Raw genomic sequence first — 23,689 nt, forward strand, 5'->3', positions numbered from 1 at the left:
AAAATATATACTTTATTATCACTATATATATATAATCCTTTTAAAGTTATGTATGAACATTTACATCTCTATATATAAATGAACATAAGTTCATAAAAATAAAATAGATTCATAAATGTACCTCTTGACTTATAAAGTGAAGAAAGGTTCTATTTGTATAAATTACCTTATAACTATGTGTGGTGTCCAATAATCTTCCACCGTTAACATGTTTACCTAGGCTGATCGTACCATGTGATAACTCAGTCTCGTTTTCAGATCAGCGGACTTGAAAGTGGGTGAACGAATCATTTTGGAGATGTAGCTTTGAATCTTGTTTTGGATGAGAGAAACAGTGATATGTAGTGTGCTCTGATTTCTATTTCGTGCAGAGATTTCCTATTTTCAACGTTACAAAGGGTCTGCTAGTAGGCAGTGACTAAAATTTCCAAACCAGTGCCTTTTCAAACAGGGATTTAAAAACCTCGAGAAGTTTCACTCCTAGATTTGAGAGGCACCATCTCAGAATCTTAACATTACAATATGGAGAAGCTTTCAAGAAAGCCAATAAATATAAAAACAATTCCTACAAAACAACACAAATCGCTTTGTCTACTGCAGAATGAGTAAGAATCATAGTGACAACAAAGATTGGTTCCTTTCAGAAATTACCCAAAAATGAAGGACTTATAATCAGACTAATCAAAGCCTTAAAATAGCTAACACGGAGAATTCAAAGTATTATGCTGCTTGAACATATGCTTCCATAGAGATACATCTCGCACGGGATAAAACTATCTCAGAGTAAGATCAATACTATAACAAGAGGTGCAAAACCCTGATAACTTCAGAGAATGAATTAAACAAAACTGAACAATATTTTAATGAAGTAGAACAGAAAAAGTTCAATCACCGAAGAATAACATCACATGTCGCTCAAACAAATCTGCCTGACCAAAAATAATTGAAGAAAGAAGTCTGCTAATATTTGGAAACTCGATAGCGAAAAATTGATGCAAAGATATCTCTACACCAAGAGGAACGGACAACTTTGCATAAGATATGAAAAATAACAAAATACATTTCCGAGCGTTTGCCGCCAAGAGACATCGTGACTTGATGGAGATAGACCTGTAATTATATTCTCTAGCAAAGAAACTGAATAAATATTGCCACATAAGCAAGACTCGATGAAAGTAAGAAGGACAACAAGTCAAGAACGGTTCAATGCCAAATAGGATAATCACACAAAAGTAATAGATGACTACATCCAAGAGCTTGGAAGAATAAAATAACAAATCAACACTCATCCATTAGTAATTTACAAAAAAAAAATACCAGCCATAATTATAAAAGACTCAATGAATAACTTAAGACTCAAAGAGGCCAGTCTAAGTGACGACACTCACACCACAACAAAAGAAAAAGAAAAGATAAGTCTCCAAGGAAGAGATTTCATCTATGCATATGATGAGGGAACAATTATCATAGAACTGACAACATCATTACATTTACGGTAAGGAGAACTGACGACATCCAACTGTGATGATACACACAAAGTCACTCCATCCCTCCAAATATCCGAAGTGTGCTCTGCAACAATCTTGAGTATTCAATATCATCTAATAGAATTTCACCGCAATCCACGTTGACCATGCTTCAGAGCAGCTTCAGCCCTACTACTCCTAGATTCTCACCCATCAAAAAATGGGCTTTGATTGCAAGACAGAAGCAACTGAATGGACACAAATCCTTTTCAAAACTGGAATATTAATTTATTTTTCTTGCACCAAGCCTCTGTATGGACTGAAGAACTAAAAAGACTTCTTTAATGTTGTTATTTGACCTTGCTCTGATACCATGTTAAGTAACATGGATCTTTTCTATAAATGTAATAATATGGTCATTTTTATTCATATGTTCCAAATGCAGATATGGATCTCATATAAATAAGACATGAGGAGACATGTCTCATGAAAAGAAATGTCTCTATGGTATAATCATCATTTAATAATATTATATTAACATAAATAATAATAATATGTATAATAATATATATATAATATTATACATATATAATACTATTTATATATATATATATATATATATATATATATATATATATATATATATATATATATATATATATATATATATTATTTAACATGGATAAGTATATATATAAGAAAATTATGATTTACCAATACGATAATGTATCTCAGATCCAAACAATCTGATTGAAGCTACAACCTTAACATAAAGTAATTGGACTTTATATTATAAAGCCATCTCTAAGTGAAAGGCGTGATGGTAAAGCTAATTGGCACAAAAAAGCATTATAAATATGACCTCATTTTTGAGAATTGATTATCTTGAATATTATATTTTCTCATTGATCAATTGGTTGAGGGTTTCTATGAAGTTTTTTCTAAGAATTGTTCTAAGCATTGTTACAATTTGTTGCTGAGGTATAACAAATTGCAAATTCTCCTACTGTTTTACTGTACCTATGGAGATTGGAAATTGGATGACATTTACTGACTTGTGAAGGGGTTGTTTACCGTACAGGGTAAACAGTTTATTAATGGATTCAGACAATAGACAAGAACATGTAACACAGAAGTATTCCTTTAATTATTCGCATATATACAAAAGATACTACAATATTCGATATGATTGATTACAATGATAATGCAAAGTCCATTCCGGACGGTGTACATATACCTTCCTGAAGGGGTGACTCAAGCGTCACGTGCCCATTCGGATACTATTCTACAAGCCGGCTACAATATAGAATTTACCGACAACATCATCCCCCCAAAAAGTAAAGTCGTCTTCAGACAACAATTTAAAAATATCCGAGACAGATTAACAAAATAGAATACACTAACTGTGACTAACTATAACAGGATAGATCTTTTTCCATCACATCACATTCACATTTCTCCCATGCCAGCACCAAACTGGTCTCCAAAACACATTGCATCTGTAGCCTCTACTAACACAATATTGTCACCTTAGCCAATCTGACCTTGATAGCCACCTGTGTCATCTTCTCTACTTCCAACGACTAGGTACGCTAAGCCAAGTGTCGCTCTACTGCCTCCAACTAGATGATCAGCTCCTCTCAAGCTCTCTATGCATCCACCAAAATAGCCTCATGCCAAACACCTGCTCCGAGTGCCTCAAAGCATAGCACCCTTCTCGAGAGGCTTGCTCTAGTGCTCTCTCCACCTCTGGCATATAAACACTCCATGCCTACAACAGCTCTTGGTCACACTTCCCACGATTGATAACTAAACTGACTGGGGGTGCCCCCAGCGAGGTCAAGGGGCAGCGAGGGCCAAGACCAAATTAGCACTCTCAAACCCACAAAAAAGTCCATGGAACACACCATTTTTGTGATTTTCTTCTAATTTCATATTCTTTCAACCAACCGCTTATGTTTTACTACCTGTTTACGTCTTTCCATTCCCTTCGGTATCATACATTATTCATTCTGAACTATTTTGATTTGTCGTCCTTTTTTTTTTTAGAACCTCCTATCACCCTTCTTCTGTGTCTACCAGTGTATTGCAATCTCCTTCCCTTCAAAAGAGTTTGTACGGTGATCTCTCTCTGTTATGTTACAACCTTTCTACCAATACCGTACAGTGTACGCCTACACACTGTACTGCCTCCACAGTATATCCCATATGGTCACCTCAACCTGTTGTACAGCACATTTATATAGCCTTCTAATAGCTCTGTGATTTTGGTGGGGGTCGTACAGTGTTCCTTCTCGATCGTATGGTGTTCTAGGTGAGAGTCATACGGTGTTCCTTCTCGATCGTACGGTATTCTGTTTCTTTCTCCAATTTTCCGTACAGTATTGACTCCCTTCTGTGTCGTACAATGGTTGCTTCAATGCTCTTCCCAGGCCATGCGGACTTCCATATGGCAATTGTGTTACTCTCTTCTGCCGTACGATGCACCTCCAAGTCTCTTCCTAGAAATTTCCAGCCGTACAGTGTATTCTTCTATTCTCCACGTGGCTCAAAGCTCTCTCTAGATTTTAGTACAATCTTTTTTGAACATGCAAATTGTAGTATAGTCTTTGTGATTTCCTTAATGTCGTACGATGCATTAACTTGTGTTCTCCTTGAGTTCGTACAGTCCAATTCACTAGCTAGTTATTACCCATACGGTGATACTTCTTCCCCTCTTGAGGAAGACGGTGTGTCATGTACAATATCTTCTCCTGTCTGGCCGTACGGTGGATCACCTGTGATTTCTTGCCGCCTCTTACCTGGCCATACGGCATCCTAGGTCATATAGCATTTTGTTTTCCTTTATTGCCTTCCTTTCTTGCTTACACTCCTGATAGACTGTACGGCCCTGTTTTATGGCAAGCGTACTCCCACTCTCCTCCACATGTGCCCGTACGGCCAAAATTCCCTTTGACGCTTGTCCATACAGTGTACTTGCTTTGCTCTCCTAAAAGGTTGTACTATTTTAAATGCAGTTGTTTTTAATACTGGATTCCAGTTATCTCCCACCAGTATGTTCTTTGGTTCGGTATCATCTCCCAGATTCATGGTTTGTACTGTGGCTTCTTCATAGTTTATTGGCTTTTCCTTATTGAATACGTGTGCAGGTGTTTCATCCAGCTATGTGTTCCCATCTTTTATTTCCCTAAATTCTTTTGGAAATCCATCTCCGTCGCATTCTTCCTCTATAGAGTTCATAATCCTCCATCTACCAGTGAAATAGACCATTCACCAAATTCAGATCGTCATCCTTCAATCTACCTTCCAACTGTAGGACTCCTTCCTCATCCAGTTCCATTTGCTTCTTCCCTTCGTCCTCTCCTAAATCAGACGATCCAGCTTCTTCTCCCACCATTTGTGTGTGTAAATCAATAATAAATCTTTGTCCTCTGCTCTCCATCAATAGTGTATTCTTCTTCCAGTCATGTTTAACCTTTGCTTGTACGAGCCATCCTCGTCCAAGAATAGCATCATATCCCCTTCTTTTTAGCAAGATGACTACAAAGTCGAGCACGAACGACTATGTTCCAATAGTCACTGGTTGTGCCATCAGGATCCCTAGACGCTTAATGCCATGTTGGTCTACAATTAGCAATTGGAACGTGGGTGGCCACAACGTTGGCTGTCCCAACTTCTTCTAGGTATCTTCTAGTATGACATTTACCCTTGAACCTCCATCCACAATTGTGTCTGAGAGAATCGTTCCCACTATACCCATTTCTACAACCGTTGGATGCCTTCCTGATGTGAGGGCTAGTAGCATTGGGTCTGTTGCGCTTGTTTTGCTTCCCTTTTCCTTCCTAGGTTCTTCTTGCAGTTTAGCAGCCAAAGCCATATTTCTGAGTGTCGTTCGTAGTTGGGGAATTGTGAGGATCAGATCATTTAATTACTAGCACTTCAGTTTGTAATATCCGCCTTATGATGTTCTATTCTGCGTAGTTCCTCGTTGAGGTACCCACAGTGTCCCCTTTCTCCATTTGTGGTTTCTCTATCTGCATCCCCTTCTCAATGTTTGCCCGTACTTCTTCTAGTCTCTTCTTTTCTTCCGTTGGGTCTAGGTACAACTTTGCCTATTTACGTGTAATTGCCAGGACTTCCTCCTCATTCGTTCCTGATTCGATACTAATCAAATTCACTCCTGATTTTGATTTCGAACACTTGGCATCTTCATGGTTTCTAGGACCACACCATCTACATAACAACTTCAGTGTATTCGTCATTGTACAATTTCGTGCAAAGTGGCCCACAAGTTGCATGCCCAACATTGAACCATCAATCAGCCATTCCCATCATACTGAATTCGACTACGGTCCCCATTATTATTATTGTTGTTGTTGTTGTCAGTGTTATTGTTTTGTCTCCTTCTGTTGTTTTTGTACCCACCTGAGGTGGCACCGTCATTGTTTGCGTTTCTGTTCCCTCCTGACGTGGATGCTTCCTGTGTCAGGAGCACTTGTTGATGCCCTCTTGTTTTCATATTGAATGGGCATTCCTTTGTGGAATGTCCCGCGATTTGGCGAATATCACAAAACTGATTCTTCGGACAACATCCCTTAGTGTGACCTTTTGTCTTGCATTCTGTGCGCCATAGCTCGTTTTCTTTGGTCTGTTTATTCCCTTTCTGCATATTCTTAAACTCTTTCATCATCCTGATCATATCCTTCTGGAGTGCTCAAACCTTCTTACTACCCTTTTCATCCCCACTGCTATCTTCAAAAGAGGATTCATCCGAGGCGGATGATCTACTTTTCTTCTTCTTTTTTGTCTTTTGTTCACTCTCTAAATCCTTCACTCGATTGTATGCTTCAGTGTACAACGATGGTGGTACAATCTTTATTTTCCTTTTTAACTTCGGGCGTAGTCCTATGAACCATCTCTTTTTCAACCCGTCTACTGGCTTACTTTCCATTTTATTTACTAATTCTTTTAGCTTTGTAGCATATACACGAACTGTTTCATTTTTCCCCTTTTTTATGGTGTAGATTTTTGCTACTATCTCATTGTCGTCTCGTAGCAGTTAAAACTCTATAATAAATTCCTTCTTTATGCTTTCCCATGTCGTTAGCTTTGCCGGATCGATGTCAAAAAACCAATCGATTGCTACACCTCGTAAGTTGGTTGGAAATAGCCTTGCCCATTCGTCCTAGTTGTTTTCTCTATTCGCTGTCCAAATAGTCTCGCAAGTTTTGAAGTGTCTGATCGGGTCAGTTGTGCCATCCCAATCAAACTTTGGTAATTTTTCCATTGGATGGGGCATCGGTACCCTTTCTTTCTTTTGTTGTGCGTTGTTGTCTGTACCCACGTTGTTTCGTACTCCCGTACCGCTTTGAACACCCGCGTTATGAACACCTACATTCTCAAGTAGCGTGAAGACTTCCTCAAGGACTTAGTTGTTTCGACCAAACTGTATTTGCTCGTCAACTATATCAAGGATGAAGAGTTCACCCCAAGCTCGTGTTCCTTTGACACTTCGAGCCATGCTTGTCCTTCCCCTTCCGTTCGGATTCCCCCGTGGCATATACCAGTTTGCCAATTCTTCCTTTGTTCCTTCGATCACCCTTTTCCTTCTTCGAGCTTCTTCTAGCAACCTCTCCCTTGATCGACTTGTCGACTGCACTCCATTTGTCAGTGCTCCTCTGGTACCATGGTCACCTCCTGTGCCACCACTGTCATACCCTTCGCCGAGTTGTTGGAGTTTGTGCCTTCAGTGGCTTTGTTGTGTGTGGTTTAATACTTCTCGTGCCACACTTATGTCGTCATCTTCTGGATTCTTATTTCTATCTTTATTCAATGTGTTCAGCATTCATAGCACCTAGTCCTTATAGGCAACAGCGCCAAATGTTTACCGTACAAGGTAGACGGTTTATTAATGCATTTAAATAATAGACAAGAACATGTAACATAGAAGTATTCCTTTAATTTTTCGCATATATGCAGAAGATACTACAATATTCGATATGATTGATTACAATGATAATGTAAAGTCCATTCCAGACGGTGTACATATACCTTCCCAAAGGGGTGACTCAATCGTCACGCACTTGTTCGAATACTATTCTACCCGTCAGCTACAATATAGAATTTACCAACAGGGGCTGGAAACAAGTTTCTCAATTAATTCTGACTGCAAATAGAGGTGCAAATTTGAATTGGAAGCTCACATTCTATACCTAGAGGGTGTCGTTTGATAAATGTTTTCATCAGTAATCCACGCCAAGGCAGGGTGACTGAATTTAGAGGTCGGGCAGTCATTATTAGTGCCCTGCAATTTTTGTTATCTGCAAATTACAAGGGGTCTGTGTGCAGCGTTTGAGAGTTTCCCCATAGCAGTGGCTTGATCAAGGAATTGTGCCACGATTGAATGATTTGCCTTAGCACTACAGCTAGCAATATTCAAGTCAAAAGAAAAATATTAGCGAATCCAGAAAAGGTATTTTTTCATTCATTTTATATTCAAGTAATTTTATCAATGCTAGTATTATTTTCCAAGCTTCAATGAGGTTGACATATGTTATATCTTGAGATGAACAATAAGTTTCACTTCCATTTAAAACTCTGCAGATATGCTGCAGCCATGAGGCAACCTCTTCTCCATGGTAGATATTCAATTCATCTAGACCAAGACAATGAGTACAATAATGAATTCTAGTCGTACGGGTTAGAGTCATACAAATTTGAAAAAACGAAAATTAAAACAGAATAGCAATCGATTTCAACATCCATGTGCCTAATCAAGAATGGAGGGACTGTCTTGATAAAAGAAAAGAAGACAAACCCTTGGGCAATGCTTTGAAAAGAAAGTTAAAATAATGTTTGTCTTCCATTTTGCATCTTTCGTTCCCTGCAAAACATGGTGAGTGTAAGTATGATTCCCATAGGATAAATTAAGCCAAAGATCATTCTGCCTTCAATAAAACTTTTAAAACTGCTTTACAATCATGCCAAATAAATTGTTTGATGTACATGGATCATTTGATAATTCATAATAAATCATTATCAGCAAACTCTGAAAATACTCAAGGTGTAATATTTCAGTTTGAAGATGGCATAAATGAGGTCAACCCAAGAGCTTATCTGTGAGATTACAATCAATACTAGTACAAAAGAGTTATTTTTGTAAACACCAGCTGGCTTAATTCAGCATTACTGGGAAAAATAGCTGTTCAGAAAATCAGAGCAGTTGCTGTAGCTAGGAAATTTGTATAAAATGTACACTTGAACATATTAAGGAAATAATACATCAAAAGAAACACATGTCAAGATCTACAATACAGAAAGGTCAAATTTTAAATACAAAATTGATTTCCAGAATAATTCCTTTTGTATATCTAAAGATCGATGGTTAGAAAATGCACTCCTGATATTGAAGCTTGGGATTAACTCAATGGTAAAGCCTATAATTGTGTGGCCCTTTCCTTCGAAAGATAAAACTCCATTTTTGTGATGCAGCAAAAAGGGATACTGGTCATGCTGGTGGAGGATGTGTACCAATGTTAATGTTTTCAATGCAAGATAAATAACCAAGATGACGCTATAGCAATGCTCTCTTGCAGGGAAATCAATTGCAATGTCGCCAATTTTTGGGGAGCTGACAATAGTTTCCTAAAATTTAAATGGGATCCCTATTTTTAAGGAATTGACTGGAAGTTGCCCAGGAAGCATCCAAAGACCTATGTAAACATTTTGGGGATTTTGAATGCATTTTCTAGTTTCTAAGATGTGCTCTTATTTGCTAGGAAGAACTCCCAATTCATTAGCACACATCCCCGAGGTGCATAGCTCAAAAGGGAACCATTGCAATTCACTCTCAAATTGACAGGCCTAGTCTCCTACTTTTTAGGAGCATCAATGATCATGGCACGTCAGACAGAATTCATATCTGCGCCTAAATTCACAATGTATGTATTAATAAGGAAATATCTAATATTTCCTACACTCAGGAATTAAATAAAATGATCTTATAAAGTAATATTATAATTGCTTTATATTTAATACTAGAATAAACTATAATAATGGACCCATTTTCCTACAAACAACTTATATGTTATTTTAATAAAAGGAGGCCAGATTAAAACAGTAAAGCAAAATAAAGTTGATATTATAATCATTTTTCAATAGAGTAACAAAGCTATTTTATTATTAACAAAGGGCAAATGAAACCCTTATTCAAAATGTGAAAACAAAAGATGTTTAGGCCCTCATTTTGCACATCTTTGGTGGAGAATTTACACTTAAAGGTTACTGGACAGCTTCAGGTTTAGTGTTTTCGGAGGATTGAGGACAAAAACCCCTAATTTTCAGGAGATTTTCAAGCAATTTTAGGAAGCTGACAATAGTTTCCTAAAATTTAAATGGGATCCCTATTTTTAAGGAATTGACTGGAAGTTGCCCAGGAAGCATCCAAAGACCTATGTAAACATTTTGGGGATTTTGAATGCATTTCCTAGTTTCTAGGATGTGCTCCTATTTTCTAGGAAGAACTCTCAATTCATTAGCACACATCCCTGAGGTGCATAGTTCAAAAGGGAACCATTGCAATTCACTCTCAAAATGACAGGCCTAGTCTCCTACTTTTTAGGACCATCAATGATCATGGCACTTCAGACAGAATTCAAATCTGAGCCTAAATTAACAATGTATGTATTAATAAGGATAAATCTAACATTTCCTACACTAAGGAAATAAATAAAATGATCTTATAAAGTAATATTATAATAGCTTTATATTTAATACTAGAATAAACTATAATAATGGACCCATTTTCCTACAAACAACTTATATGTTATTTTAATAAAAGGAGGCCAGATTAAAACAGTAAAGCAAAATAAAGTTGATATTATAATCATTTTTTAGTAGAGTAACAAAGCTATTTTATTATTAACAAAGGGCAAATGAAACCCTTATTCAAAATTAGGGTTAGAGATGAAAATAAAAGATGTTTAGGCCCTCATTTTGCACACATTTGGTGGAGAATTTATACTTAAAGGTTACTGCACAGCTTCAGGTTTAGAGGTTTCAAAGGATTGAGGGAAAAACCCCGTAATTCTAAGCAACATGGACAAAACCCTAAGAAGTTAGGTTCGGACCCTACAGCTTGGGGCTAGGTCCGAATTCGAGCTTGGCTCCAAGCAAGGTCCTTGTTGGAAACAGTGGATCCGCCAAGCGCGTACCCGAGCAAACCCACAGTCCCCAACAAGGACCCTGCCTGGACCCACCGCGGACTCGAGCAAGTCCGAGAGGACCCACGACCCATGGGGCCAAAATGTAATGTCCCCATTTTTGCCAGTATTAGAGTTTGTGAGATTAGCCTATTATTGTGATACTTGTAGGCTAATTATTGTGGACGGAGGGTCTCTTGAGGCAGTGGAAGGGTCTTGTCTTCTCCACAATTCAGTAAGCTACAGGTTGGACTTCGTTTGGCTCAAATTGGACTTCATTTGGGCTTAGTTTTGTGTACTTACTATTTGTGGTAAGTTGGTGTTGATCGAGATGGACCCTTTCTATTTTTGGAAAGTGCAATTGGTCACATGGAGAAATAATAGGTATGACTCCTATTTCAAACGGCATATTTAAATGATGAGTATTTTGAGAGTTATTATATTTTTAGTGGCCAAATTAATATTAAATAATTAAATAGCTTATTATAAAGTTATAATTTAACTTTATAATTTCACTTAAGTTGAAGGTTGAGTTATCATTGGAAAGAGCCATCTATTAATTAGTTAAACCAAGTCAACTGAGAGAATCTAATGGAAGCTTCTAATTAATGTTGTGTGGTGAAGCTTCTTGAGTGAAGTTACATTTTGGCAACAAAAGGAAATCTAGAGGTTATAAATACAAGCCCATTTCTTGAGAAAAGCATGCTTGATTATTTATTTGTTTTTCTTGCCTTTGTGGCTTTTTTGAGGTTCCTGATTTTGTGCCCTTGCTGAGGTATAAGACTTAATTGATTTCCTCATACTGTGCTTACTGTGGATTGAGGAGAGAATTTGCTGGTGTAGTCTTCGTTATCACTGCTGAGGTAAAGTGGATAGGTTTGTTGCAATCTGAATTTAGAGGGCACAATTGTTGAAGCTGATTGTGCTTTTCCACAACTGAGGTATTGTGGTTAAGCCTAAGAATTATTTTAATTGATTTGTCTTTCATGTTTGTATTTTCATGTTGCTTTGGAAGGAGAGATTAGCGCTGACAGAAATTGTTTGGAATCAAGAGAATTTGCTGCTGTTCTTTGAATATTTAAATTCTGGGCAATAATTTTCATCTGCATATCTGGCGTCTCCTTTACTGTGATACCTGTAACTGAGAAGGCATTGGTAGGGTAAAATTGGTGATTGTGAAATCTGTTTTGAGCACCAGTGTATCTGTTTGTTAGGCATTGGTTTTTCTGGAGTATTTGCAAGGCATTCTTTTCCATCGGGCTGTTGCATTTCTTGCATTCTTCTGAGCTAATTTATAACCAGATTTGGGAACTTGGTCATGGAAGTTTGGGTGCTTGAATACTGAAAATTTTGGGCGATATCATTGAGCCTGTGATTGAGTTGCGTTCATCTCTGGGCTGCGGTTTGTTAAGACTAAGTCTGCAAATGTGAGTTGCAAACCCACTACTGTGAGTGATTCCTCACTAGCGTGAGGCCTGATCTTGGGCAGCGTCATTCTTCTTAGTGTTTGCAGTGGGAGTTGATGAAATTGAAGGAAGCAATTGAGGGGTTGCAGCCTGTTAACAGGTTTTTGAAATTATATTTTGCAATTAGTATTTCACTGCTATGGTAAGGAGTGATCAGGTTCAGCTTAGTTTGTTAATAAATGAAATATACATAGTCTCTTTCATCTGATTTAGTATATCAGAATTTGCAAATCAAAGTTAATTTGTGAGTGGGCATATTGGTAGAGTTTGTGGTCCAGCATTTAGGTTCAGTATTTACATTTGAGTATACTTAGTTTGCAAAATCATACATGCCTAAAAACACACAAAAAATTTTAAAAAACATACATTCCAACATCATATTCAGTTATAACAGAGCTTGCTTGCTAAGTGTTTGATAAAATGTCAAACAACTCATTTTAACTTTAAAATTGGGCTTGTTGAATTATAATCTGGTTAGGGTTATTACAGTGGTATCAGAGCTTGATTGCAAGTGTTTGACGAAATGACAAAAAACTGAATAATAAAAGAATTTGGTGTTTGATAAAGTTATAACTGGTAGGGTCCTTGTTGGGAACAATGGGTCCACCAAGCACATACACGAGCAGACCCACAATCCCCAACAAGAACCTTGCCTGGACCCACCATGGACTCGAGCAAATCCGGGAGGACCCACGGCCCGTGGGGCCAAAAAAGTCACTTAAAATCATTAAAAAATGGTTTTTTAATATTTTTCTTGTTTCTAACCCTGAAAGAAGCCCAATAAGAAACATTTCATTCCTCTAATCTCTCATTTTCTTTCTCATTTTGGTGGGGGCATTTTGCAAGTTGGAAGAGATTGCCTATAGAGTCTCAAATCATTCCATGAATCAATGTTGAGTGTTCTAGGTATGCATTTGATCCTTCCCTTTGCTTCTTTGATAGTTTGGTTTTAGTTTTTTTATTGTTCTAAAATTTTATCAAGCTATTGCAAAAATTTTGAAACTTTTTTATTTCTTTTTGTTCGGGGGGGGGGGTATCCGAAAGATTTAAAATTGATAAAATTTCTCCTTTATGGAAGTATACAACAAGAATTGAGCAATGTGTTGGAGGGGGAGCATATATATGGAAATGCAGTTTTTTCTAAACCCAAAATAGAAGCTCATATTACCGAGTTAAATATCATTTCATATGCCCAACAAGTCAAGGGATTAGCATGTGTGAGGGGGCCACAAATGGAGGTAGAAAGGGGTTGTTGGCTTCTCAAATAGTTGGCATGTTAAAAGAACAACAAGAGGCTGATAGGTTAGTGTCAATGGGGAAAAAAGATACAACAAAGAAAAAACCACCAACACCACCTTCTTAAACAACCACTAGACAACATCCCATCCTACCTTACCCTTCTACAGATGAAGAAGAAATAGAAAATCCCCATCCCACAAGAGAGGAGCATTAGATAAAGCATTTCAAAATGAATTGAGAGAAATTGCTGACATAAAGCTTGGGTGTTGCTTCTTTACAAATGGTGTTCTATTCAATTGAGTGAGATCACCATATTAGAGAGAGATGGTGCAAGCAATAAATGAAGTACCTCGTGGTTACTGAGGCCCTGCGTATTAAAAGTTGAGAATCAGCATATTGCGTAATCAGAGAAAGAATGTAGACACCCTCCTCAAACCAATTAGAGATTCTAGGATCCAAACAAGGTTGAGTATCATCTCATGGATGGAAAGATTGCGAAAACCATTCATTACTAAATGTGATTGGGTAATGTTTTTGAGATCGGTTGATTGTGAAGGGCAGATAAGGGATGCAAATTTTATTGTCGGGCTTCTCATTGAATCCATAGAGCCCGTGGGAGTTGACAATGTTGTTCAAGTAATAATGGACAATCCTAAAATTTGTAGGGCAGCAAGTGCTTTGGCAAAAGCACATTATGATCAAGTCTTTTGGACACCATGCACCGTCCACTCCTTGAACTTAGTGATGAATGCAATTGACACCCAAATTGAATGGGTGAAAAAAGTGTATGAGGGTGAGGAGATCTAAAATTTTTGTGACAAATCACCATATGTCACAAGCAATTTTCAGAAATTTCTCCAACTTGAAAATATTGAAGGTAACTTTCTTTAGTTTCAATTATCATTTTGTGTCATACTTTACATTATTGAATAACATTGTTTTTGTGGTGTTTACATATTTAAAATGTGTTATTAACTTACAATTTGAGTTAACATGGTAATAGGTTGTTGAAACAAGGTTTGCTTCACACACAACCATCCTTAGGCGACTTGTGAGGGCGAGACAAGCATAGTGGCAAATAGTTATTAGCAACCAATGGGGTGGATGGAAGCAAGCTAATACAAAAAGGGCTAAAAATGTAAAGGATTTGATCTTGAGAGATAATTTTTGGAATAGGGTGGAATATGTATTAGAATTCATCGAGCCCATTGTGTCTATGCTTAAGTTTGCCGACACTGATGAGCCATGTGTGGGGGACATATATGATGCGATGGACCCCATGCTAGAGAGATTGAAAATGGTAAGTTTAAATTTTTATACAATACTTTATCCTTGTTTATTAAGAGATTTTGAATTTTAATTTTAATGAACACTACATCAAAATAACTTACATGAACATCACTTGGCATCCCAGGTCATTCAGAGAAGAGCTCAGGATCCTGAGAAAACCTTCTACAAACTGGTGGAGAAAATTGTTCTACATCGTTGGAACAAGATGACTACACTTTTACACCTCCTGGCATATGAAATTTCTCCCAAGTATTATAGCGGTGAGATACTTTCTATTCCTCGTAGAGTGGCACTATACAACGATCCTAAGGTTTCTAGTGAGTATAATAGGGCATGAAGCAAGCTCTTTAGCAATGTTGACATTGCATCAAATGTTAGAAGAGTGTTTGCAAACTTTGTCTCAAGAAATAATGTAGACCCTGATGCAATCAATGACCAAAGTAAAATGGATGCCATTGGATGATGGTACTTATATGGGCAAGGTTACATGTACCTCCAACCTCTTGCCATTAAGATCGTGTCACAAGTTGAAATAAGTATTTAAGTTTCTTTTTTTTCCTCCTTTTTTAGGGCCACTTACCTCGTAGAATTACCAATCTAAAATTCCTATTGTATTATAATTTATTATTTCTAATTTTTTATAATTTTGTTGGTTGTCTCTCGAGGTTGCAAACTCTTCTGCTACTGAGCGGAATTGGAGTACATACTCCTTTATCCACTCAATGAAGCGTAACTGGTTGCGTTCCAAGAAAGCTGAGGACTTGATACATATTCACAACAACTGGACCCTCCTATCACAAAAGGATCCTAAATACATGAAGGGGCCAGAGAAGTTGTGGGATGTATTGCTCGAGATCTAACTTGGAGATGATTGTCTAGGATATAGCTAGAATTGCCTTGCGAGATGTTGAGGAGGACAAGAAGGACGAGGAGGACAATATCTGGGACTAGTGGAACTAGTTTGGGTTCCAATGATGAGGATGTAGATATAATTGGGAATGAAGCCATTGATCCCTCATTTTTTGATGACCCATTCGACCCTTGAAGAGTATTTGCATCTTTGATACTATGAGTCTATGATCATTCATAAACTATTAAACATTTGTCATATATCATTATGTTTCAAACTTTATTATATGTCAATTTGATGAACTAATTTATGTTTTGAAATTTCATTTTCTAATTTAGTAATTCAATGTATGATTTTCTTTACAATCATGAACATGGATTAATGAGCAAGTATTTAATGTTTATCTTTGACATTTGGCATTGATCAATGATTAAGTAACATTGATACATTCATACTATGAAATGACTTAATTAGTTAGTTTTACAATTATGCACATTTCTCCTTTTTGCATATACATATATATACACACTCACAAACCCACCCACAAACCCAAATGGAAAAAAAAAATTGCCCGAATCCAAATCTGTATCTTAGAAAATGGTGCAAGGGCACCTTAAGAACAAGAACACAAGGAGGATAAGATATCTTATATGAGATAGTGAAATTAATTTGAGTCATTTATGATGTATTTGGGTCCATTACGTCAAGATGTAAAGGCTTGAGAAGCCATTTGTAATTAGTTGTCAAAATTGTGCAAGGAGGTCTTAAAGTGGTCAAAAAGGTAAAAATATGAAAGAATGCCCTATAAATGCTAAAATTTATGTAAAATCTATATTTAAGTCCATTTTAGGGTGATTCAAGTGTCCATGCAAAGATTTTTCAATGTTAAGAGTTCAACTTGTAAAAGTTGTAATGCAAAATGCAAAAATGTTGTCATGAAAATGTATCATGATTAAAAGAATGAAAGGAGTTGGTTCAAAAGGTAGTTGGGAAGTTATAAACTACAAAAGAGTCTATAAAACTTATGTATGGTCAAACCAAAGCATAATGGAAGGAAATAGTTACATTTGAAACAAATTTGGAGTGATTCTAAGTTGTTATTTTGATGTTGTATATTTCAATTTTCTGGTTGTTTCTTCCTGCAATTTCTCTGATGTTTTAGTTGATGCGAAGTCATATTGAATGCTACAGACCTGCAACTTATACTTTCGGAAAGGTATATGAGTTAGCTTTCATTTGGTTTTGGTTTGGATTATTTTCATTAAGTTTGGAAGAAGTTATGGCCGTTTTGGCAAAGATTGGTCAGATTCTGTCATACTATAAACAGCTTTGAGGATATTGCAATAACTTTTATTTCCTTGCTTGGATTTGGCTACAAATTGGGAAAAAAATGTTGGTAATTCACTGTTCTTAAATGTCACAAAAGGAATTGGTTTAATTATTTCATTTGTGAAAGTTATAAATGACTGATTAAGGATTTTAATTCTTCCCTCGTTGAGAAAGTGTTCTTGAAAGTTGTGACATTCATGCAATCAATTGAATGGTTGGAAAATATGATAAATGTGAATTATACCTAAGAATGAAGTGGATTAATATCTTTGAGGTTTTGGATTGAATCTATGTACCCATTCTTGGGTACTTTCTTTGTAATCCAAGCCTAATTAGGACTATTAAGTTTGTGAAAAGGGTTAAGGAGTGCTCGAGTAGAGTTGGTCTATAACTTTGAAATTTTGTTTAAGGCCCATAAAGAACACTTTTGTTGTGCTCTCTGCATCAAGTGGGAAGTTGTAAACTACAAAAGAGTCTATAAAACTTATGTATGGTCAAACCAAAGCATAATGGAAGGAAATAGTTACATTTGAAACAAATTTGGAGTGATTCTAAGTTGTTATTTTGATTGGTTTTTAAGTTTTTGTGTTAGTTCCAGGTCTTGTACGGCCATGTAATACCTGGAAACCATGTATAACCTATAAATTTTGATATTAGGATGAATAACCTTTGTTTTAGCTTTGATTTGGGTTTATTTCATTGAGAAATGAATAAGTTATGGAAGTTTTGGTAAAAGTTGTTATATGCAGATTTGAGGATGCCCGACTACAGTCAGATTGAAATGTTTGGTACAGACACATGTGGATGAATCGTGAACTATATTTGTATTCATTGGAAATATTTGTGAACTAGCTTTCATTTCCAATTGGTTTGAGTTATTTTCATTCGGATTTGTGTAAGTTATGTGTATTGGAGTGAAGACTGGTTTTTAAAGATCTTCAACGTAGTTACAAGCAAAGATTGGTGTTTGGTAATTCTCTATGCATTGGAAAAATTGATGGTTTATAGATTCAGAAACTAGAGTCATATATTGTTAATTTGACATTTGTTTGGTGTCATTTGGAATTATTTTGGGAAAGTTATTAGATGCCCTAGGCAGGGTTACAGATTTTACTTCTGGTTTATGACAGTAAACTTGGGTCTTGATGAAGAGATGATAACTTGAAAGGTATTTAATGTATTGGGATAAGATTTGGATGTGTTGTAAAGCTTAATTTGGAACAATTCCTCCAAAGGATTTGGAAAGAAATTTTTGAAAACAAAAGTTATGAATAATGGAATCAGATGCAGAAATCAGGATATGCAAATTGAAAAAGGTTGATATTTTTGTGTTGAAAAATGTTTTGTTCTACCTCATAAGATGCCTCTAATAATGGAATTTATTTAATGGATGTTGAAGGGATCAGCATGTATGCCACTTATTGGATCGTTTACAGGATGCTCTGCATCAGAAAGCCCCATGGCTGGAACTAATTTTGATTGTCAAAAGAAAATTGTGAGGAAGAGTTGGTGGCAAAGTTTGGAATTGGAGATTTACATAGCTTTGGAAATACGATTTTGAGAATTATTGGTGATGAAAAGATTTTGGTAATTCCCATACACCCTGTAAGAAGTCCGAGGACAGAACAATTGCTGACGGTGGTCCTTATCACTAAGTTTGCAGGCATAATCAAAGGGAAATATTCATGCTGTAGCAAATTGATGTGTTCAAGTGCATTTTCAATTAATATTTGGAGTTGATGACAAAACCCAGTCCAATACTCCAGCTGTACACAACTGCGAATACTGGACTTGCCATACAGGGGTCTAATTTGGGATTCGAAATTAGACATTCACATCCCAGAATCATTCCAAAGGCCAGATCGAATCTATATTGGAGCAGATCAGTGATATTTATAGACCCAAGATAGCAGACATCAGCTGTATTGTGCTTCTTGAAGGCTGACATCGCCACTGCTGACTCCCAGCAATGCAAAAAATGTTATAGTTCCGTGAAATTATATAGCCTCAAGTTTCACATTCAATGACAAATCTTCCTGGCAATAATTTCATGTGTAAACTACTTTGGGAAAGAAAGTTCAAAGTTAGTGCATTTATGTTACCAACAACAGTTTCGATCGGAGTTTCATAATAGATATTCTCAGCATTATTTACAGAATAAGTTCTAGGAATTCTTTCAGTTTAGTTAGCTTGGATATCCCAGATTTTTAGCTTTTTCTCTGAATTGAAAAGCAATATGAAAATAAAGAAAATCTCATAAGACCAAAAATTGCTGGTCAAAACTAGAGTTTTGCAAGCAAATCACGTCATTCCAAGCCATGCACCTAGATGGCTTCTTTCATCAATCCTCAAATACTACCTCGAAGGTAGTTGTTATAATATTTCTAAGATCACTACTAAAAAGAAATTTAGTTGGAAAGAGCTTCAACGGGTTGACTAATTCTTTAATTCCTTTGGCCTGAAACTTTTCAGACCATGCCTTTTCTGTTATTAAATGATAGCTTGGGAATGATCAAGCACCTTATGAAGAACTTTATTTTCTCTTTGTTCAGTACCGGATATCAGAATTTCAGGTCAATTTTGCAATACCTTCAATATAAATAACCTCTAGCTTTCATAAAGTTGATGCTCTAGTAGGAATTGATTTACTAGGGGTTTTAAAAAAAATGATGATAGCATTGCTAATGATAAAGAGCTATCATGGGCCAACATTATGTGTGTCTTGAATATTTCTTCTCCTGAAGCAAAAACTGATTCCATGCATAAGTTTCTAAGAATAACATTTTTTTTTGGTTTTAACTTGGGACCCTTTTTCACAATAAACTCAATTGGGAAACAGGCAGAGCAGAAGGAATTCAAGGAGGATGGAAAGCACTATATTCCTTACAAAATAGATGTATGAATATCGTGGTATGGGATTGGAATATTGTACAGACTGTACCGTACACTTGTCTTTGTCCCAAACAGCTCGGCCTCCTTTCCCTTGTATGGTGTTAATGATCTACCATGCAACTTCTACCTTACACTTGTCTCGGTCCTTTACAACCTGGACAACACTTTGTTCATTGTGTCTTCTACACACAGGCTGATGTCCTATGGCTTGCCACCTTTGTGTGGCTCTATTTCTATGATATGCCCTACTCTACCTTCATAGGGTTCTATATCCTACAGTACAGTACCCTTTGTGTGCTTTTTCTGTGGCTTCAATCTCTTCATGTGATTTCCCTATTGAGGCTTCTCCTTCTATAAGACTATATATACGGTTGGTGTTATTGGGTTCCATACAAGATCCCCACTATGACATATAGTTGCTCTCCTTCACCGTATGATTGTTCTCCTCAATCACACTTTATAAGTGTTTCCTCCTTATGTGTCACTCCCTCTCTATATTTGTACGTGAGGGGAAATGTAGCATTCTTTGTTCTTCTACCAACTTCCTCAATTTCTTCAACATGTCACATGTTGCACTTAGAGGTGGGAGACTTTGTAATATTCCATCTGCCAATGAAATAGTTCATTCAAAGAACATATCACATCCTCTAAGCAGTCTTCCAACTTGAGTGCACCTTTATTATTGAATTAATAAAGATTGTCACAATGATCAGAAGATGATACCCGATGACCTCCCAATGACCTTCTGCGGCATTTTCCTAGAACACGACCATATTTCCATCATGCCCGCATCTGTTCATCCTTTTTCCTACAATCATCAATGCCTTCTGTGAACTGTGTAAGGGCGGGTGATTGTGCGTTGGTTGGTGTTGTTTGTCTTCTTTTTCCCGCGAATTATGGGGGTTATGGGTCATGATTTACCTCTTCTCATTCTGGATTCAAAGGTGTTACGGGTTACTGGTACTTGTGGAGTCTTGCTAACGTTTGATGGCCCTTGATGCTCCTCCTTCCTTCCCAACTACGTGCGAGATCTTGCTACTACAAATAAACGTGCCCTGTGTGCATTACGGTTATGGTTTTCTGTGCTTCGTCCGGTTGCAGTGGTTGCTCTCTTTCCCGTGTTCGTGTGTGATCCCGTTGTATTTTCATTTCTTTCCTGTGTGGGATCCTGCCTAGTCTGGACGCTATAATTGTACAGGGCTATATCTACCTATAAGCTTCTTTACTTTACTTCTCTGCGAGACCTGTATGTGCTTAATGTTGTGATCAAAGATAAAGGACATCTATCTATTTAATGCTCGAGTTTTTCTGGCAATCTTTCTGTTATGTCCAAAGGTTTAAGGGTTCTTCTTTGCGATAGAGTGCTTAAGTTGGAGACTGACAACAGCATGCTGAGAGAACAAGGCATTGCTTTGACAGCAGAACTTTCAGACCTCAAATAGTCAACTGAATTAAACACTTCGAATATCAAACATTTTTCGGACACCTTCATCTCTAAAACAGCAGGGCTGAAATCCAATCTTGAGACTATTATTGAACAATTGGACGGGCTAGATAGAATCAAGGAACAACAAACCGAAATGGCTCCAATACACTCTTCTCTGATTGAGGAAACCAAACAAAAAGTGAAATCATGGGCTTCACTTTGCACTAACACAGATACTATTGCACCCAGGCTGAGCATAGACAAGATTGTTCAGGGTAAGATTGATGATGAGCATGTGTGATGTGCACGCGAGCTCAACATGTGTGTTCGAGGTCTCTCACCCACTCTCAATCCTATTGTTGCGGGGCATTCTTTTCTCTCAGACCACCTCGATATCTCCGATATTACCTTGGACAAGTGTTGGTTTGGTTCAGGAGATATCCTTTTCATCAAATTCTTCCCTTTTTCAAATAGGCTTCAAGCCCGTTGGAACGAAGAGAAAGTTGTTTTCTCTCCCCTCTAAAATTTATGTTGATGAAGATCTTACTAAGGCACAGGTTATAGAGCTGAAACATACTCGAGGAATTGTGGCAAATGCTAGGCGGGTTGAAAATGGGTTGAGTTGTCGTTCGTGATTCTCCTCCTACCAGATCGGTAGCAAGGACAACCTCCAAACCAACGTGACAGTTTCAACAGCATTCTAACAAGAGGAAGTCCCCTTCTCTTCTTGTCAACTATTGGAATGGCAATGGCTCTTTATGGTCATTACTCGATCTCTTTCATGATACGATAGCGTCTGCAGATATTTTGGCCATTACTGAGACTCACGAGAGTCCCATGTGCCCTCTTCCAAGATATCTTGGTTACCAGTGGTTGTCAGTTTGCAAAGATGAGGTGGTGTGGCTTGCTTGATTCATGATGATATTTTCAAGTTCACTTCAGTTGTTCACTTTGATGCCTTTGCTTGATTTATGTGGGTCCGAATTGGTCGACGAAAGCAACAACAGAGAGACATTTTTCTTGTTGTTTGTTATTTTCTACTAACCTCCTCCCCCTATGCCATTCATGACCCTGAGAATGGGGATCCTTTTTGTGACCTTCAGGAGAGCATTTCACAGTTTGCGGCTTTGGGTGATATCATTATTCTTGGAGACTTCAATGCTCGAATCAGGGATCTTTAGACTCCTTTGCATGATCCTAGTCCTGATTCGAACTGCACTTCTGAGTTAGACCCGACTAATATGGGACTTCAGCGCACCTTGGATGATGTTCTTGGACCGCTCTCATGTTATGGCCGCCACCTCCTCCAACTTTGAGTCTTCTGGGTTGTTGATTATGAACGGTTTATCCTTCCTAGATCAGACCTCTTTACCTACTGGCCACACTGTGGGGGTGCGAGCATAGTAGACTATGTCATTACCTCTCCTTCCTTCATTTCCTCCATTTGTAGTTTCACCATTTCTTGTCTCCCCTTTGCTGATCATGCTCTTCTTAGCATTACTACCTGCGCTTCACCCTGCCCATCGCCTTCTCTCTAGTCTTCCCGCTTCCTGACTGATGCGGTTTGTATTCCTACTTGTTTTCACTACCCCGAGAGCGATGGTGAGCTCTTTACCATCTTAGGAGATTTCTGACACCTGCTAGTTTTAGTGAGTCGCATGCGGCCTCCGATATGTATGATTTACTTGCCTCTTCCATCTAGGTATCTACTCTTCTTTCTATCCCTCACTATTCTCCTCCCTCGCTCAGAGCTAAGCGTCAAAATACTTGTCCTATGAATAAATGGTTTGCTACTGATTGTAAAGCTTCCCATCGCTCTGTTCGTACCACCTTTGAGACTCGATCTCCTGCCTTTACCCACCTGCGCCTTTCTTACCTCCACTTTCTTCGCCGCAGGAAAAGTTCTTTTGCTTCTTCTCAATGCAAAACCCTTTGCTCCACGCTTATTCAAAATTCCCAAATCTTTTGGCATACCCTTTTCCCTCGATGTTCCCCCCCATCCTCCATCCTTGACTTCCACTCTCTGACCGCCCATATCAATATGCTTTATGACATTCCTAGGCAGCCACCTCTTAATTCCACTCCACCTTACTGCAATTTGTTCACCTACTACAATATTATTGAGGCCATTATATCTTTCAGATGCAGCCGAGCGGCAAATGAGGATGGTTTCCAGACAAAACTTTTCAAGCTTGGTGCTTCAGTTCTTGGATCTTACCTTCCTACACTCTCTAATAGAGTGGTTTGTACTAGTTTTCCTGAGTCCTGGTCAAGACATGTGGTTTACCCTATTCATAAGTCTAAGCCTGCTTCCGACCCGGGTAACTACAGAACTATCATTATCGGGTATACTTTTGTCAAAGTTTATGCCATTGCTTTAACACCATGTTATATAGTGAGCTTGACAGAAGAGGTTGTAGAGCTAAAGCATAGGTTGGTTTTCGGGCAAACTATCAAACTATGGATCAAGTCTTCACACTGCGGGCCATTATTGAGGAGGCTAGGCACCGCTCTCAGAAGGTTTATTGTTG

The 23,689-nt window shown here is 37.6% G+C and overlaps 1 protein-coding gene across 5 annotated transcripts in view; it reads right to left on the reverse strand.

The window, feature by feature from the left end:
* Positions 1-23,689, reverse strand: part of SNI1 (negative regulator of systemic acquired resistance (SNI1)) — a 212,568-nt gene that overhangs the window by 112,568 nt on the left and 76,311 nt on the right. For all 5 annotated transcript variants that reach the window (XR_016363806.1, XR_016363807.1, XM_089825098.1 and 2 more), the window contains exon 13: positions 8,284-8,349. Coding sequence is in view for 3 of the 5 variants with exons in the window: in XM_089825098.1 (XP_089681224.1) it covers positions 8,284-8,349 (66 nt within the window). In the remaining 2 variants the exon portion in view is untranslated. The remainder of the gene's footprint in view (positions 1-8,283; positions 8,350-23,689) is intronic.

The sequence above is a fragment of the Cupressus sempervirens genome, chromosome 4 (genome assembly GCF_028749045.1).
Source record: "Cupressus sempervirens isolate cs-2001-9-10 chromosome 4, ASM2874904v1, whole genome shotgun sequence".
In the NCBI taxonomy this organism is placed as follows: domain Eukaryota; kingdom Viridiplantae; phylum Streptophyta; class Pinopsida; order Cupressales; family Cupressaceae; genus Cupressus; species Cupressus sempervirens.